The following is an 18,846-nucleotide window of genomic DNA, read 5'->3' as shown; positions in this document are numbered from 1 at the left end:
CCATGATATGGAGGGTTGTTGAAGTAGAGAGTAACACCATCTATTCTCTCTCTCTCTCTCTCTGTCTCTCTCTTATTCCAAAACTTGACTATTTCTTGGAGAAACAATCCGTCTTTTCACTCATCAACAGACCAACTCCCTTCAATCAAGAAAACACCAAAATGCATCTCCGCGATGGCATGTGGCTGCCCGCCCAAGACTTTCGCACCGAGTATGCCGAAGATGTCTATGAGATCACTCCCAGCAAGGACCAGCAGGCCCTGAATCTGCTATGTCCCGTAAAGCACATCCGATCTCGAGGCGATACTCTCAACCAGCCCACGCTTGATATCGATATCAAAGCAGAGATGGATGGAGTTATCTCCATCGAGACCACACATTGGGCCGGTGCTCAACGAAAAGGCCCCGACTTTGATCTCTTCCCAGCTGGTCAGCCCAAAGTTGAGGGGAAGATCGTCAAGAGTGATAAGGGCACTACTATTCAATCTGGAGTTCTCTCTGCCACTATTCACCCTGACCAACACAACTTCGACATCAAGTTCCATAGCTCAAATGGCAAAAAGCACCTCACAAACCTGGGCAATCGTAGCACAGGATTTGCCTACTCGCCAGCTCCTAGCACACCATTGCAGACCGGAGATATGCGCGACTTCAAACACTACATGTTCATGCAAACAACCCTGTCCGTCGGCGAGTCCGTCCACGGACTTGGCGAGCGTTTTGGAGCTTGGAATAAAGTTGGTCAGAATGTCGTTCTTTGGAATGCCGATGGGGGTACTTCAAGCGACCAAGCGTACAAGAACGTTTCTTTCTGGATGAGCAACCGTGGTTATGGCGTCTTCGTGGATAACCCTGGAAAGGTAGATTTCGAAATTGGCAGTGAGAGATGTTGTCGTGTGCAAACAACTGTGGAGGGCCATAGGTTGAAGATGTATATCATCTACGGTGACGGGCCTAAGGATGTTCTCAAGAAATACACTGTCCTCACTGGAAAGGCCAACAAAGTTCCCAGCTGGAGCTTTGGCCTTTGGCTAACGACTAGCTTTACTACCAACTACGACGAGGCTACGGTCAACTCATTCCTTGAGGGGATGAAGTCTCGTGGGTCGCCTGTCGATGTCTTCCACTATGACTGCTTCTGGATGAAGGGCTTCAGATGGACAGATTTTATCTTTGACGAAGAGCGCTTCCCTGATCCCAAGGGCCAGATATCGCGACTCAAGGAGAGTGGGCTCTGCAAGAAGGTCTGCGTCTGGATTAACCCATACATCGGCCAAGCTGGCGCGGCATTCAAACACGCTGCTGAGAAGGGCTATCTCCTCAAGCGCAAGAATGGAGATGTCTGGCAGTGGGATCTCTGGCAAGCTGGCATGGGTCTTCTGGATGTGACAAACCCTGAAGCTTGTGCTTGGTATACCGAGTGTCTCAACGGGCTCTTTGACAAGGGCGTCGATGCCCTCAAGACGGACTTTGGCGAGCGTATTCCCACTCTTGACGTTCAGTGGCACGATAACTCAGTTGACCCACACAAGATGCACAATTACTACGCCTTCATGTACAACAAGCTTGTTTACGAGGCTCTCCAGAAGCGATACGGCGACAACGAGGCTGTTCTTTACGCTCGCGCTGCCTGTGCTGGAACTCAGCGTTTTCCTCTCGTATGGGGCGGAGATTGTGAGTCTACACCTGAGGCTATGGCTGAATCTGTCCGTGGTGGATTGTCAATGGGCCTCAGCGGCTTTACTTTCTGGAGCTGTGACATTGGTGGCTTCGAAGGTTCTCCGCCCCCGTGGATCTACAAGCGATGGGTTGCGATGGGCCTTCTCTGCAGTCACAGCCGTCTTCACGGTTCCAACTGCTTCCGTGTTCCATGGATTGTTGACAATGATGATACCACTGAGGAGGGTTGCTCTAGGACTCTGTCCAAGTGGACGGCGCTCAAGACGCGATTGATGCCGTATATCTTCTCTCAGGCTATTGAGTCTATAGAGGGTGGTATTCCGATGTCTCTTCGGTCTGTTGCACTTGAGTTCCCCGAAGACCCAACCTCTTGGTATCTTGATCGCCAGTTCATGGTCGGATCCCAGCTGCTAGCTGCTCCTATTTATGAAGAGTCGGGCGAAGTTGAGTTCTACCTCCCCAAGGGCAAATGGACATCCTATTTCACGAACGAGGTCAAGTCTGGTCCTGGCTGGTTCAAAGAAAAGCACGCTTTCGGCACATTGCCTTTATACGTCCGTGAAAACACTATCCTTGTGCTTGGCAGCCGCAAGGAGGTTGGTTCTGCATACGATTTTGTGAAGGATGTTGAAGTGGCCTTGTACCAGACTTCTCCTGGCGCCAAGACTACTGTGATGGATGGCGATGGAAACGTTGCTGCAGAACTTGTAGTTGGACAAGATAGCAAACTTGAGAGTACTGACATGCTCAAAGGTGATTACAAGATTGCGGAACGTGGTCGTGATTTGGAGGGAGATGCCCCGGTTTCGATAGAGTCTCTGTCATAGGCACATAATAAACTTCATGACTTAAATTAATACATAGAGAACTTGATTAAACTGCTGCTACTTGTTCTGGGGGCTGAGGCTCTTGTCTTTCAATGCGACGTCTTTCACTTGATGGCTCTAGTGCTCCTTAGAGCCACAACAGAGCTCGGCTCATGCCCTTAGTCTTCACGACCACATGTCGCTTAGTGCCATATCAATTTCAAATATCGGATATTTAGAAATTGGCGTCCTGGTGAAAACTCCTCAGTATAGCTTGGTATTTACTCGTGCCGTTGTCCCGAGAGGTTGGAACATGTCAAGCCTGCTCGTCAGCACTAAACTTGGCTACCTCGAAACTCCACAGAGAGCATGAGCTAGCGAGAATCCTCTGAAACTCCTTGAAAGATTTGTATCTGGTGATGATCCGTCCGGGCGGAGTCAAGGAATACGACAACCCGAGGGAAGAGGATCTATGTATATCATGAAGACAAAAAAGCTCAAGTAAGCTTAGCTTAGCATAGCTTAGTGGGTCTTTGGGCTACTTATTTTTGGCATCCTAAGCTTCTTGTTCCCTGAGGTCACCCCACAGTGATCCCCCACCCGAGTCCGCGTTTAGGCTCCACTGAGTCTTCAGCGGGGTTTGGGGGTTAGGAATTGCCCGAAATGGTAGTTTTAGTGGTCTAGAGTCGTCGCGATTGGTTGGCCGTTTTGCTCGTGAAGTGATCTAAACATATGATCATCAAGACAAGTAACGTAGCAGGGAATTCCAGATCAAGTGATAGAGCTAGAGCAGTTCTCACACGATGACAATTTATCCGGTTGCTTAAGTGGTGGCATCATAAGCGGTGACCTGAGTGCCATTGTACCCGCCAGATGGAACAGGCAACTTACCCATGGTATGGGATGTGATTGATCGCTGAACATTCGCGCAGAAGCATATAGAAGAGAAAGAAATACAGTCCTGTAGAAGAGTTGCGCCTTGCGGGTATCATATGATATGTAACTGTGCGCCAGAGGGGTAACGTGAGATGAAAACGAAGCCAATGTCAATTCGTTACATCAGAAGAATCTATGGACATTCAATATCGGCAATTACGTTTAACTGCCGTTGAAAGAAGATCAAAATATGCGATTGGAACATGCATATTCGAGGCACTGTCTTGTGAGGTTACATTGTCACGGCATAATATTGATAGGGAGGGTATATGTGATTCATTCATCCTCAATGATGATAAAGCCAACGAGACTTCTCATAATCCTCGCATGATGCAGACCTGGCTGAGTGTGCGGACCCCCAAAGCCGAAGGCCTCGGGTTGATATCTCTATTGATCTGTTACATCAATATACCTCGAATAGCCGAGCCCATGTCCATTTTGTCTCATGATTAGTACTTCAAAGCATGAGCTTACATGACAGACATTTGCAGCACATTCGGGGCTGTACTGGCGACGGCGTAATTCCTCCGTTAGAATCCAACATCAACCGTACCTGGATGCTCTCGGTGGATCTTTGATATACACATCATAATTGAATAAAGGGCCTGCCTGTTGTATCTGACGATGATCTGAACTCGGGTCGGGTCAAATACTCCCGAATGAAACTGATTGGTCCGGGTGTAAGCAACCACCCGAAGGATCAAAGGCACACTTACAAGTTCTTCTGCTCCATGTAGACAACTGCAATCAAATTTAGCCGGGACGGAAAAAGTGAAAGGATATGTGCTAAGATGCCTGAGTTCGCCAAAGACAGATGTGGCTGACGGAATAGCTATGACATCGTGGTGTACGGCCAGACCATAATCGTAGTTCGACTTTTGTATCGCCTAGTCTCTGCTCCAAACATTGACACGGTAATATCTCTGGCACGTTAGGGAGTCTATACACGTTGGAGTCTAGAGCGTTTACTCATAGGCTGGTTATTCTTCAACATCCTTTAACCGCCGCCTCGAGGGGCCGGTTGCCGAACACTAGTAGCATATTCTCCGACCGCTCGGACCCGACGAGGAATCGCACCAGGGGTACTATTTAGCTCTGCCGCATCACGATTTTCGGCATGTCATGTCCCATCTAGAGCCTCGGCCGAAGCCGGGGAGAGGTCATATCAGGGCTGAAGATGCTGAAACGGGCCGTTACTGGTCATGAGTAGGGTTCACTATGGAGATAGCAACAAACCTTGCGTGATATCGCCGCCTCTAGTAGTACGACAGTTGCGGAGATGGCCTTTGGGGCCCCCTGGGGAAGAAGAGGCCATGGGTCTTTGAGGATCAGGGTGTAGTTAGAATTGATCAACATGCTACATGAAGCATCGAGAATGGAGCCATTGGTTTGGGGGTGATGATCGTACAAATAGTGAAAGGTCCGCTGTTAGTATTGGATCTGATTCATCTGTTATTTATCGTCTAATATATTGAACTACGAATCACTTATACGACTTTATAGGTAGCTAAAGGGTCTAAGATGGGGAAGGCATACAGTATCGGCCTGGCATGCTTTGCAGCCATTGGGTACGTACAAGTTATTTGGAGATCCCCTTCGAAGTTAGAGAGAGAATATTGACTGCGTTTACCAATAGTTCATTTCTTTTTGGCTATGATTCCGGCGTGATGACGGACGTGATAGCGAGCAAGAATTTCCAAAACTACTTCGACACAACATCCACGTCCTCCATCATAGGCGCCATCAACTCGACATTCAGTGGTGGAGCTGTATTTGGTGCTTTATTCGGTGGAGTCATTATGGATAAGTATGGTAGAAGGAAGACGATCGGAATCGGGGCAGCTATTTGCACAGTTGGCGGTATCCTTCAAGCTGCGGCCTATCAGTATGTTTGAGTTGTTGAACACAACTACTATGAAGTCACTAACTAGATGATAGTTTGGCTATGATGCTCATTGGCCGAATTATTGCTGGCTTCGCTGTTGGTTTGCTCTCCATGAGTGGTCAGTCAATCTTCTGATTCGTGAGTTCCATGAACTTACATATGATGTATAGTTCCCGTCTATCAATCCGAATGTGCCAGCCCCAAGAATCGAGGACTCATTGTCGGCCTCGCCCAGCAAATGATTGGAGTAGGTTTCATCGTATCAACATGGGTTGGATATGGAAGTCATCATATGCCCGACACTTCATCTTTCCAATGGCGTTTCCCCTTGGCTTTCCAGACATTCCCATCGGCACTTTTGTGCCTGGGCATGCTCTGGCTTCCCGAGACACCCCGACATCTCATCGCGACAGATCAGTTGGATGATGGAATGAGAACCCTCCGGAAGTTGCACTTCGATGGCTCGAATGACGAATGGATCAAGTCCGAGTTCAACGAGATCAAGCTCACACTGGACGCCGAGAAAGCTGCAACCGCACCTGGTTGGATGATCATGTTCAAGGTGCCTCAGTGGAGGAAGCGCCTTATGCTTGGAACTCTTGTTCAAGTCTTTACTCAATTCACTGGTATGATGCCCTTATGCCGAGAGCCCTCTGTGTCAAGAGCACGAACTGACATTAATCCAAGGAATCAATGTCATTGGGTAAGCTATCGAACTTATTCTTAGTCCCTTGATGCTGTCTTGATTTCTGGACCATCTTTAGTCCCATCTCAACTTTAATCGTCACTGTTTGCTTGAAACACGGATCACGTAGCAGGCATCTTTATATGTGCTCACTAACAGATGCACGCAGTTACTACCAAACCATTATGTACGAGAAGCTTGGAATCACTGGAAAGACAAATCTTCTGGTTGCAGGCATTTACAACTGTACCGGTCCTTTTGCGAGTAAGTTCGGCGTTCATTCCCCTCAATAATTTGTCTATTAGAGACTAACAATCTTGAGATCTGCTTTTCATCACCTTTATCTCTGATAGGATCGGCCGAAAGAGGCCTCTAATCTACGGCATTATTGCTATCACCATTGCTCTGATCCTAGAGAGTGTGGTCAACTCCCAGAACGTCGATGGTTCACACAGTGGTCTAAGCATTGCCGGAGTTGCCTTCTTATTCTGTGTTACAATCATCTTCTCGCTATCGTTTGGACCTGTATCCTGGACGTACATGTCTGAGGTTATGCCATATCAAATCCGAGGAAAGGGTTGTGCTTTCGCCACAGGTATCGGTAACTGGCTTGTGAGCACTTTCTGGAACCAAGTCAGTCCTTATGCTCTCGAGGAGCTTGGCTGGAAGTTCTATTTCCTCTTCGTTGGTAAGTAAACTCTGTGGCGGCTTTTCTTTTGTAATTACAATTGACTGACACCAACAGCTTTCAATCTTGTCGTCACACTGCCCACCCTTATCTTTGCTTTTCGAGAAACAAAGGGTCTGTCTCTTGAGGAGATTGATCTCATGTTCGGTGACCGGGCTCTTGGAAATCTTCCCGCGGACATTGAGAAGGACGGCGGTGTCATTGCTGTGACAAACACCCATGATGAGAGACCTCACCAGGATCTTTGAGGAGCGAGCTCAAAAACAAGCACATGGCCCCTTATCCGCCCAACGATGAGTGAGTTCGATGGGTATGATGGGGGAAGAACCGGATGATAATCTCCTCAAAGAGCCTCCTAAGTTTAGGTAAAACTTGGATAAAACTTACTTTAGTCTTTTCATCGAGGCTTCTTTGCTTACCTCCCCTACCTAGGCCTTAATATTTTGTTGCAAAGGGTGACCTGAAGAGATCCGCGGATATAGGTAGTAAGTGTAACATAAAAAGAGGTATTTATATATGCTCTACATAACATAACTCATAATGACCCGAACCAAACCAAACCAAACCATTCCGATATCTCCTCAACGCCGAACCATGATATCTTACTTAAACTTGTCTATCCTCTATGTTTCTTTTCTTTACCATTCCGGCGCACCGCCGCCACATCCATTCGCTGCCATCATAAGGTCAAGTGGCTTGGTGGTCATCTTGGCACCACCAGTCGGCTTGACATATGGCTTCTTCCCTCTCAGCCCAACAAACTTGATCTTGCTGTCAAGCTGAGCAAGAGGCGCCTCACCGGCCTCGCCCTTCTTGACCATCCACTTTTTCGTACCCAAGGCGGCATCAAGCTCCTCCACGGGGGGAAGCTTAAGGTACAACATACCGTCGGCTCGAGCCTCGGTAGGGAATGTGGCGATGGAGAGAGACTCGTCTGTCTTGCAGGCACCGTTGCCGAGGTCAAAGTTGCGCTTGTGGTGAGGACAGGAGACCCAGGGTGAGGCACCATCTTTATCACCATTGGCCACAGCCTTGTTGGGCTCTTGGCCTACGAGACCGTCGGAGAGGATAAATGCACGCTTGTGAGGACACATCTGTTGTGTGGCGTAATAGACGCCCTTGATGCGCCAGATGGCAAGCTGCGTGTCACCGCGCTTGATAGTAGCGGAGATACCGTTTGGTAACTCGTCAGCACCGTCAAAGTATGAAGATTCGATGATGGGCTCCCAAGAAGTCATGGACCACTTGTCCTTGAGACCTGAGAAGTTGTCTGTAGCTGCAGCGTCCGCGGGCCAGAAAGCTGGTCGCTTCTGACCACGGTCATCTTCAAGCTCCATGTTGCGTGTTGTGTCGTTAGTGTTGGCGAACTGCTTGAACTTGGCAGCGATGGCAGGGCTCTTGATAGCTTCGGCCCACTCGTCGAAGAAGCTGTCAACAAGTTCTTCCATTTGCGCCTCGAGTGAGGCGTTGATGCCGAGCTTGTCCTCGAGGATGACCTCTTGCAGGTACTTGATACCGCCGGGAAGGTTCTCGACCCATCGAGCTGTTCGCTGAAGCTTGTCGGCTGTGCGCATGTAGAACATGAGATATCGATCGAGGATTGTCACAACATCAGCTGGGGGCACATCCTTGGCTAGAAGCTCGGCGTGGCGAGGGTTCGCACCACCGTTACCGCCAACGAAGATGTTCCAGCCCTTCTCAGTGGCAATCAAACCGAAACTGAATCCATGTTAGCGAACTGAAGAATTGACAGATGGGGTTGGTACATACTCTTTGCCTTGAGCTTCAGCACATTCTCGCACACAACCACTCACACCACCCTTGATCTTGTGAGGAGCTCGAATACTCTTGTATCGCTCCTCCAGACGAACAGCCATGCCAACACTATCACTCAGACCGTATCGACACCATGTGGAACCTACACAACTCTTGACGGTTCGCAGAGACTTAGCATAGGCATGACCAGACTCCATACCACCAGCAACAAGCTGGCCCCAGATGTCGAGAAGGTCCTGCTTCTGGGCACCAAACAAATCGATACGCTGACCACCTGTGATCTTGGTGTAGAGGTTGTACTTCTGGGCAACCTCGCCAATGACCACAAGCTTGTCAGGGGTAATCTCACCACCGGATACACGAGGGACAACAGAGTAGGTACCGTCTCGCTGGATGTTACCCAAGAAGCGATCGTTGGTCTCCTGGAGACCGTGGGTGGTCTTGTCCATAACGTGTCTGTTCCATAGCGAAGCCATGATACTGGCTACCACAGGCTTGCACAGCTCGCAGCCAAGAGCCTCCTTGTCGTTTCCAGCCTCGCGCATCACCTCACCCATGTTCTTGAGGCGCTTGACCATGACGATGTTGAACAGGTCAGCGCGAGAGTGGTTGAAGTGCGAGCAGACGTAGTTGGTCACCTCCTGGCCCATAGATGCCATTGTCTTGTTGAAAATGGTGGTGATGAGAGGAACACAACCTCCGCAGCCGGTGCCGGCCTTTGTGCACTTCTTGATACTGGCAATATCCTTGCAAGTTCCATCCTTGACAACCTTGACAATGTCGCCCTTTGTGACGTTGTGACACGAGCACACCTGAGCATCATCGTCGAGATCATCGGTATCTTCGCCGCCGTCCTTCTTGACACCGAGAATAAGTTCACTAGGAGAAATCTCAAGCTCCTTCTGCGCCTTGACCATTGGTAGAAGCTTGACGTAGTCGCAGACGTCGCCAATCATCATGCCACCGAGGAGATACTTTCCATCCTTAGTAAAGATGTACTTCTTGTACACATTCGAGAAGGGGTCTTTGTATGTGAGAGCTTGCACAGCCTTGGGCTCCTTAGCGTCGCCATTGACGAGTGTCCTGGCGTACTTGGGAGGAAGCGTTACGGGACCGTCGCGATCAGCGAAGCAGTCACCGAAACTAGCGACGTTGACTCCCAGGAGCTTGAGTTTTGTGCTCATGTCGGGAGTCTTGAAGGTCTGGGGGCTGTGAAGCTTGGCTTGTGTGAGGTTGAAAGCGACGACTTCGGCCATGGCTACGCCAGGAGCGATAAGACCGTAAGCCATACCGCGCCAGCTGGCGCACTCTCCAATAGCGTAGATATCGGGCATACTCGTTCTCAAGTCGTCGTTAACGACGATACCACCGCGCTGACCAACTTCGAGGTTGGCGCTTCTGGCGAGGTCATCTCTTGGCTTCACACCAACAGCGAAGCACAGTGTTGAGCAGCTGATCTCCGAGCCATCGTCAAGGATAATTCCAGTGAGGTTGTTGTTCTCGTCAGTCTTCATGCTTGACACGCCTTTGCCGAGATTGAGGTTCACACCAAGCTGGGAGACCTGGTCCGCTACCATTTTGCCACCCGTCTCGTCGACCTGTCTTGTGAGAACCCACTGACCCTTCTCAATAACGTCGACTCTGTTGAAGGTCTCAAGATCAAGCATGGCCTTTGCGGCCTCAAGACCAAGAAGACCGCCACCAACGACAGCTCCATTGGTGCCCTTCTTATCGTTGGAGAACTTGATAAGCCTGTTCAAGTCTTCTATTGTGCGGTAGACGAAGACACCATTTGCGTCCCAACCCTTGAGCATACGGGGAAGAATAGCGTCTGAGCCGGTGGCGAGGACGAGGATGTCGTAGGGGTAACTTTCGCCGTTTGCGCATTCGATGAATTTATCCTCGGTGTTGATGTGTGTGGCTTTTGTGTTGATGTGACAGTTTAATGAGCTTCCAGCTTCTGTGTACTGTAGGATGTTAGTGCTTGGATTGCGGTTTTGGTACAGATTTAGCATACCCATTCTGCTGGGTTCATGTAAAGCTCTTCGACCTTTCGGTGCTCGAAGAATGTAGTGAGTCCTACTCGGTTGTAGGCGAGATATGGTTCTTCTCCAACCACTGTGACTGCATATTCTTTTGATTTGGCATCATATTTGAGCAGCTTTTCTCTGTATTACTGTCAGAACATGGTAAGCAAGTAAATAGTGCAAATGGACTTACATGAAAGCAATGCCGACCATGCCCAGGCCAACGACCACCACACGTTTTTGTGTTGTTGCAGCCATTTTGATAAGTCAATATTAAAACAAGTATACTTGGGAAAGGAACCCAAAAGATGGAAGGGATATCATGGCCTCTCATGGTTATAAGTGATTCTCAGAGCCTGTTACAAAAAGAGGGTCGGTCTTCTGTACCTCAAGACCGCAAACTACCTATGGATCCCCCTCTGATGTTTTTTCCCATCTCCCTCCCTATCTAGAACGTACATCTCCGGGATAGTACAACTCGTGCTAAGCATTTCCGCTGTGAGCGCATTTGCACTGCAACTCTCGGCAGGGCTGATCTCTGATAAGGAGACTGCGCGCCGTGGCTGGGGGACCAATCAGGGACTGCGCCCGCACGGTAGAGGCGTTTTGGCCTCCGCGGAGAAGCAGTATTCTCACCAAGCGGTCGTACGTCGGAACACACCACGACAGAGCATGATATGAGGTCTCGAGGCGATTCTCATATTAAATTGTATCCGGTTTCTGGCGAAATATCATGCTCCAACTCATAGTTTCACCGTACGCTGCTGTCAAGTCTTTTGTGGGTTGTTGACTGATCCGACTCTCGGTGAAGGATGAAGCCATCTCGAATGTCGCCTAATTCAGTGTAGAATGGTCACTACTCTTTCTTGGCCTTATCTCGAGAATGCCCTCAGGTCCTGAAAAGGGAATGGTATTGTTCTAGAGCCGCTCAATCAAAATCCTCACTCAAGGCCGGATAATAGATTTCCTCGAGCTATTTTTGTGTCTTGTATCGATCGGGAATATTCACTACCTTGACTACTAAGTTAGTTCCCGTATCAACCTTTCTCCTCGGAGTGAGTCTCCTTATCAATGCCGGCATAGATAAGCCTCAATATTAACCTCTTCTGCTTTGCAACACAGCGACTCTAACTGGGTCATACCTACAGTTCCCCCACAAAGATAACACCACGGCTCAATGTCGCGGAGATTCAATTGTCAAGCATTCTCCACGGAATAGTCAACAGCAATACGTAGCGACTATGGGGGACAAGTCCGTCATGTGGAGTCTCGGGGAGGAATCTCTTCTCTGAGGCGAAGATGTCGTACGAATGGACATGATGTGATTTCAAACACGAATTCGCGCTTTGTTCTGGTACAGACTAAAAGACTTTTATTTACTTCGTAGATCTTCATCCCATGGTTCGATAAGGTACATAGCAAGGGTAACAAGAAATGGGATACTAACTAAAGCCTCAAGGCCTAGAATTGCTCTGCATTGCCGTCAACGGCTTTGGCCGATCAACCTATCACACGTGTTTATCCTGACGGGTACCTTAGCTGTAGAGCCCCTCCCACGTCATCGTCTCAGCTCCTCCAATCTTCAACACCACACAAACATCACCAACTTACCTCAGGTAGCTAGACAATGGCGACTACCACCGAACCTTCCTTCACATTCCCCCGAGAATACCATTTCCCCGCCTTCTTCACTCGCCAAACTAATCTCACTACACTCCATGCCCAGCGCAACAAATGGTCCGATCTCATTCTCGCCTACGCGCGACATAACCGTATCTTCCGTCTATCGCTTTCCGAAGCAGCAGATTCAGACCTCTTTGTAAACCGAAAACTCGATCGGAGGCTACAATTCGATGACATCCGTGATGTGATTTCTTTTATGCACACAGATGGACGTGTAGAATACGTCGGAGGCAAAACAACAGGGGATGTTGTGTTTCTATATTGGCGAAAGCCCGAGGAGTGGGCGGAGCTTGTAGAGAACTACGTCGAAGAGACGGGACAAAAGGGCAGTGTTCTTACAATCTATGAACTTGTCGAGGGAGATGGTACAAAAGGAAATGGTAATTTCAGTCAGGCAAGCCAATATGTCAAAGACCCTATAGCTGATCCTCACAGATATTCACGGCATGGACACTGATGTCCTTCTAAAAGCTCTGAACATCCTCGTCAAACGAAACAAAGCTCAAATATTCGGCCAGGACGACTCATTAGGCGTCAAGTTCTTCTAAGTACTGGACCATACATACTCATCTCTACATAAAGCACATGCGACTTTTCCATCACAGCACGCGCACCAATATAAACCGACTGCGGACTCCAACATCGCTGCCGATGTTAAACCATCCTGAACGCCATCACGCAACAGTCAGAGAAAGGACTACTGCGAATTTCCGTAAAAGTTCTCCGCCAAAAACTTGTCATCAAACCGCACCTGTTGAGCCATTGCGACATCGAGCAACCAGTCAGGTGCAACAATGCGAGGCTCCATGTTGCCGTTGTACGCCATGTCACGGAATTTCTCCCAAAGCGGTCTCTCGTCGGGTCGTCCGCTACTTAATAGGTAGACCGGCTCGGGTGGCGCGTTACCCTCTTCCTCTGCCGTTGTTGGTCGGATTGTCGTCCCACTCCGAGCCCGATAGATCTTGAAGATCGCCCCGTTGGCCTCGGCGATCGTTTTGTAGCTCTCCGCACCATTGCGGATCTTTTCCGTGCAATAGATGGGAACACCAACAAGAAGTTTGCCTCTATTTGCCTTGGCACGAGCCACTGATGTCTCAAGGACAATGTTGTGCCGTTTCTCAGCTGCATTGTCTTTGAGAATGAAATCCTCAACATCGAGAAGGGTGCCCCTGTCTAAAGACTGGTCAATGAAAGTTGACGAGATCACTGTTGGGCCGCGTGCAAGCGCGCATAAAAATTTGACAGTACGGACAACACTAGGGGCTGCCAAATAGTCGCACGGCTGACCCTCTTGCACAATCTGTATGCCCATGTCCCGAAGCTTTCTCTGTCATCTGGTTAGAATAGATTCAAACAAATGGCTGGCGCTCACGTACTCGATCCTGATCTTCCTTGTTCTTGTCTCCAACCCAGCGAGTGAATCCAGTCAAGACAACACGCATCTGAATGTCTGGAAGTGACGGCTTGGTCTTTTTGGTTGGCCGCTTCGATAATGTGTCGGCATCTTCATCTTCGGGCTTCTCCTCAGGTTTGGTTTTGGTGTTAGTCTTTTCGGCCTGGTCGGCAGCTCGCTTTCCACCCCAGATTGTATTGCCTCCCTTGGCATGCCTCTTCTTCTCCTTTTCGTAAAGCGCAATGTCGTCGCTCAAGCCATGCAGACGTTCCTGGGCTTTCGCTTTGGCGCTACGACTTCCTGTGGAAGCCACCGACGGCGTCTCGTTCTCCTTCCCAGTACGGCGCGGGCGAATTGGAGTTGCATCTCCAATGACTCTGGTCTTCTTTGTGGACTTCTCGCTTTCTCCTCCGTTAGAGTCTTCCATCTCGACGTCCCCTTTACCAGGCTGGCCAATAACAACGCCCTCTGCTGGCCCTCGTGCATATGCGTTCTCCTCTGCAGCTTCCAGGATTGCTCGCTTCCTCTTGGCTCGTGGTGAGAGCTTGGCCGGCCCCCCAGGGTAGTACTTTTCGCGCAACTTTGGTTCATCAAAGAACGTTTGCCCGATAATCTCGCCCAGGTTAGTGCGCGGAGGGAAATGATTATACTTCTTGATATTGATGGGTGTAATTTCGCACTTGGCATAGCTCTCCTCGATCCAGAGATGGTTGACGACGGCAATCCCCCATTCAGGGGCAGCCTTGCATTTCTCGCTAGAGTCTCTCGCAGTGATTAAATGCGTATTCTCGGCTCTCATCGTTCTGGTGAACTCGGCTCCAGAAGCTTTGATCAGGTTCTCCAGGTAAATTCGTGCTTCACCACCGTAATTTGATACTGTGATACGTAGACCCTTGAATCCTTCTATACCATCCTTGGGGATCGGATAGTGTAGCAGTCGACGCAGCGGCGATGTCCACTCGTTGTGGACGATAAGCCAGTAAAGCCAGGCCAGATTTCCGACCTCTTTGTACGCTTGCGCCGCTTGAACATATTGAGGACCGTCGCGGTATTGGCAAATGAGCATGTCGCAATCCTCGACTTTGTCCACGAGCTTTCCGCCTCCTCTAACGATAATTTCCCTGACCACCTTTGACAGTCGTTCGGTTATAGTCAGATCCGCGGATAGCAAGACATTACGGTCCTGGAAGATAGTGACAGGTGGGCGAACAACCTCTCCATCAGAAGGCAAGGGTAAAGGGAGGTAATTCGGTGTCGGTGATGTCGCACCCGCGAGGTTTTCGTTGGAGGGTATTTTAAGATCGTCTGCGGAAGTCTTCTTAAGAATTTCGGGATCGGGTAGTAGATAGGGACCTTCGTCGATACGTTTCCCAAGTTTGAAGCAATCATCGAACCTGGAGCTTGTCAACGACCAACATTATAAGCCGTCTGCGCTAGACATACCAGTGTGGCAACACAACTTTGCCTTTCCATCCCTTTTGTAGAGCAACCTGGACCTTAGGATGATCCATCGAGAGGGCGCAAATATGCGTGGTTACCTTGGATGCATCTTTTGTTTCTTGTCCACCCAAAGCCATTGTAGCACCAGCAATGCTCTCCTTGTCGGTCTCTGGCAGATCCGCACAAGTCACCACCACCTCAGAAAAGATCATTCTCGGATCAGGCGAAAAAGGCCTAATTTGAGCCTGTTTCCTCCGAGCTATGGAGAAGGTGATCCATTGAGTCGTCACTACAGGGATCATATGAGCCTGTGCCTCAGTGAACTGGGGGAAATCGATCGTGTTGGAGATGATGTGGGTGACTTTCTCGATCGGTAATGAGCCGTCGCGTCGAGGTTCACATATTTGTGCACCATTTTCTTCCAAAATGGTTGATAGCTAGGAGTTGTCAGTATTGGTAATTGGGTTTGGCAGCTTCAGGTTTACCTCTCCGATCAGTTTGGGAGTCAGTAAATTGCTGGCGACGAACGCGATGGCGCATTCAGCAAATGTGTCGGAGGTGGCCATGTCGCGTGTTGAGGGCAAAAGGTTAGGATGAAAGAGAACAAAAGAATCGAACAGCGCCTTGGTTATGACATCAAGCAAAAAATCAATCTAAGCTCAAGAGATCAATAGCAGCAGGAAGATATTAGGTAGGTAGGTGTAGAAGATACCGTGGGGTGCCTAGAAGCTATTGTGAAGCTGCAGACGCGCCAACCACTCAACGCGAGAGTTTGACGCCTGCACGTGACCATCCTGTCCACCCAAATGGCCTTATTTGAGTTGGGAAGGTGGGTCAGTGCTGGCGGTACCAAACTCTAGACATAAGAAAACGGTTATGATAAAAGATCTTCTCATAAGACTATTGTTCAAGACTGGGTAATCACATTTCGGTGCCAGAATCTATCATGAGAGGTTTCCAAGGACACGTGTGCCTAAGGACTGTATTAATATAGTATCGACATCTCCGTCCCTAGTTCATCATATGAATATATTCTCCATAAGAAAGCATCCAGACATCCAATATTTCCATCTCGAAAACCAAAACGCCCAACACCGATGCAATGCTATAACATTTTATTAAAATGGCGTATACCTGTTCCTTTTCTTTAGCCTACCACGCCCAGTGGCCCCTCTACGACCTCCTCCAAAGAGGCCAAAGCCACTGCTGCTCCCATCAGGGAGCTCTCCTTTGCTGACACAAGCTTGATTGTTCTGTTTCCAGACTTTTCCATCTTGTCAGCCGCTACCAAGTCGTTCAGATATGACTGGCAGCTATCAAGATAGCCAGGGTAGCTCTCAATAACGCCGCCGTTGTAGGCTACTGTCGTCTCAGCCAGGTCACGGTCTGCTTCGGCGCTGTCTCGCTCAGATGATTCGGGTGATAATGCGGATACGAACTTGTTCTGGCTGTCGATGCGCAAGTTCCAGAAAGCGTGTACGCCAGCAGCAACAAGCGCACTTGAGCGCCTGGAGACCAAACCGGCTAGCTGCTTGAGGAATGATAGATCAGCAGCTGTGGGGATTTGGCTCGATGGGTGGCGAGAGGAAAATTGCTTGCGCGCCTCTTCGGCATCAGAGCTCGTATCCCTGTTATCGTTAGCATGCTGAAGCCGGATAATCTTGAGTCTGAAACTCACCTCTCAATGATAGAAAGGGTCTCGGTTGAGAACGAGTAAGGTTTCTCCAGGGACACAGGAACAACACCTCCGAAGACTCCAGTCGACTCAATCGCCTCAACAAGTGCCAATCTGCAAATCTCGCCCAGATACATGCCGCTGACCATGTGCTCTAAAGGCTGAAACTCAGGTCGGGCGTGGTTCGCCAATAATTGCCGATCCCATCTTGTCAAGGGCAAGATATCTCGGCCCATCATGCTGATCTCGCTGTTGATGATGACATGTGTTGCTTTCTCAAACCATTGTGGAGGACGCTCGCCAAATTTGACACGTCCGATGGCGGATACAGGAAGATAGGCAGCAAGGTTAACGCCAGTACCAAGGATAAGGCCGAATCTTGTTGTGGGGTGGTTATACGACTCCGATAGTAAGCATGCACTGGAGTCGTTGACAATAGCTCGAAGTTCTACGTTGAGACCGCGGTTCAAGCAGGCTGTTCGTACGATCTCTCCAAGATCTTGACCTAACAACCCGTTGCACGCCGCGAAGCCCTTGCCCATGCCTTGCAACTTGCCACCTGCTAGTGATGTTTGTCTAAGGAACGTTAGCTCTGGACGAAAAAGTGTGTGGAATAAGCATACTCAATGGGAAAACTCCATGCCATCGACATAGGCAAAGGTCCATCAGATCTATCTTGCTGCTCTAGCTCTGCTGATAGAGTCTCTAGTATCCTCTCGGCCATCCAGTCAAAGAACAACATGCCTTCTAGGGCTTTGATCTCAGGGGTGATGTGGAAGTTCCTCATGCTCACGATCCTGCTCTCCTCCCCGATATTGGACACGCGACCACACAGTTCCACCAATGCTACTCTGAGGGTCGAACCACCAACGTCCAATGCCACAAAGCGGCCAACCTCTGTACCTCTTGGTAGCTGATGACTGTATGACGGTAGCATACACTCCATATCAGTTTCCAGTCGCTCTAGGAGTTGTTTTCGTAGGTTGTTGGATAGTTCTTGCAGGCCATCTTGACTGACAGGGTCGAGGAATAGAGCCTCTGCCTCTTTGAGAAAGTCTCGGGCAGATTTGCGTGGCGTATTGGCGACTCGGGTCTTTGTGTTTGTCTCAAGTCCCAGAGAGCTGCCCCAGTAAGCCAAGAGTGACTGAACTAGTGATTTCCCCCGAAGGAGGCTCTTGATGATGGCAGCCAAGAGTGTCTTTTGAAAAGTCGCTGACATGATGGTAACGAGTGATTATGGAAAATAGAAACGAAAAGGGAAAAGGAAGAAGCTTTGAGTCATGGACACGGCAGAATGTAAATAGTCCAAGAGAATGCGAAAAGAAGAGGTTGAAGCAGCTGCCTTCGAAGGAATAGATGGGATGGGTTGGGATGGGGTGAGGGTGAGAATCTTACGCTCCGATGGATGGACCAACTACTACTACCTACTGCTACTGCTACTAGCAGGTGGAGAGTGTCTGATGGACAGGCACAGGTTCCTGGATAGGTAGCTCAGGCGAGGGGAGATCTGGAGGAAACAACACGAAGATGGAGATGGGCCACCTCTGATGGGACATGCCAGGAGTAGACGGGGTCAAAGCATGAGGAGGGACGGATAGAGCGGAGCAGACGACAACAGAGTCCCGCAGACAAGAAGCAGACAAAAGTCGACGTTGCAAGGGGAAGAAGTCGGTCTGGTCGAATTAAGTTTCAGTGCAGTGCAGTTCACGCCGTGTCATGGAAGTAGAGGGAGAGCAAGAGAGCAGCAGGTGTAGTAGGTAGGTAGTAGGTAAGTGGTAATTGGTAGTAGTAATGTATCATATCGCCTCCAATTCGTCCATGAGATCAAAATCAACGTCGTACAGCGAAAGCGCCCGCTCACGCACCCGCTCTCTCACAGGCGACACGCGACAACCGCCACAGCGATGCGAGCCAGCAAATTAGTGAGCAGAAGCGCCTGTAACTGTAATTGTCATTGTAGGTGGTCTTTGGCCTCTGTGTGGCCTTGGAGTTTGTTGGTCAGACGGGGTCGAGGATCGTAGCCAGATGGGGGCACTTAGTTAGGTAGTGGTAACGTAACGTTGCGTGTGAGTGTGAGTGCCCCGTGAGAAAGTGGATGGTAGTGAGAGACATGGGGCCCGTCACGTTTTAATTGTTAGTGTGCACCGCTACATGCTATTGGAGGCTGAAACT

The 18,846-nt window shown here is 49.4% G+C and overlaps 5 protein-coding genes across 5 annotated transcripts; 3 read left to right on the top strand and 2 right to left on the bottom strand.

Annotated features, from left to right (window-relative positions):
• Nucleotides 1-161: 161 nt before the first annotated feature.
• Nucleotides 162-2,507, top strand: FSUBG_5570 (alpha-d-xyloside xylohydrolase; the record flags this gene model as incomplete). Its single annotated transcript, XM_036683681.1, has 1 exon — nucleotides 162-2,507. The coding sequence occupies one exon, from the start codon at nucleotides 162-164 to the stop codon at nucleotides 2,505-2,507; it is 2,346 nt and encodes a 781-aa protein (XP_036538912.1).
• Nucleotides 2,508-4,943: 2,436 nt separating this feature from the next.
• FSUBG_5569 (uncharacterized protein) lies at nucleotides 4,944-6,928 on the top strand (the record flags this gene model as incomplete). Its single annotated transcript, XM_036683679.1, has 8 exons — nucleotides 4,944-4,990; nucleotides 5,059-5,307; nucleotides 5,361-5,425; nucleotides 5,478-5,933; nucleotides 5,995-6,010; nucleotides 6,162-6,256; nucleotides 6,315-6,680; nucleotides 6,738-6,928. The coding sequence occupies 8 exons, from the start codon at nucleotides 4,944-4,946 to the stop codon at nucleotides 6,926-6,928; spliced, it is 1,485 nt and encodes a 494-aa protein (XP_036538911.1).
• Nucleotides 6,929-7,318: 390 nt separating this feature from the next.
• FSUBG_5568 (nitrite reductase) lies at nucleotides 7,319-10,741 on the bottom strand (the record flags this gene model as incomplete). The annotated part of the gene is made up of 4 exons (XM_036683678.1): nucleotides 7,319-8,399; nucleotides 8,451-10,423; nucleotides 10,474-10,624; nucleotides 10,677-10,741. The coding sequence occupies 4 exons, from the start codon at nucleotides 10,739-10,741 to the stop codon at nucleotides 7,319-7,321; spliced, it is 3,270 nt and encodes a 1,089-aa protein (XP_036538910.1).
• A 1,369-nt stretch (nucleotides 10,742-12,110) lies between these two features.
• On the top strand, nucleotides 12,111-12,714 carry FSUBG_5567 (uncharacterized protein; the record flags this gene model as incomplete). Its single annotated transcript, XM_036683677.1, has 2 exons — nucleotides 12,111-12,546; nucleotides 12,602-12,714. The coding sequence occupies 2 exons, from the start codon at nucleotides 12,111-12,113 to the stop codon at nucleotides 12,712-12,714; spliced, it is 549 nt and encodes a 182-aa protein (XP_036538909.1).
• A 149-nt stretch (nucleotides 12,715-12,863) lies between these two features.
• On the bottom strand, nucleotides 12,864-17,893 carry FSUBG_5566 (uncharacterized protein; the record flags this gene model as incomplete). The annotated part of the gene is made up of 7 exons (XM_036683676.1): nucleotides 12,864-13,493; nucleotides 13,543-14,953; nucleotides 15,003-15,436; nucleotides 15,485-15,622; nucleotides 16,156-16,627; nucleotides 16,678-17,250; nucleotides 17,298-17,893. The coding sequence occupies 7 exons, from the start codon at nucleotides 17,891-17,893 to the stop codon at nucleotides 12,864-12,866; spliced, it is 4,254 nt and encodes a 1,417-aa protein (XP_036538908.1).
• Between the last annotated feature and the right edge of the window lie 953 nt (nucleotides 17,894-18,846).

Source organism: Fusarium subglutinans (assembly GCF_013396075.1).
Source record: "Fusarium subglutinans strain NRRL 66333 chromosome Unknown NRRL66333_c0000055, whole genome shotgun sequence".
Lineage (NCBI taxonomy): Eukaryota > Fungi > Ascomycota > Sordariomycetes > Hypocreales > Nectriaceae > Fusarium > Fusarium subglutinans.
Note: the sequence above shows the minus strand (reverse complement) of the source record. Positions and strands in the feature narration are given on the sequence as shown.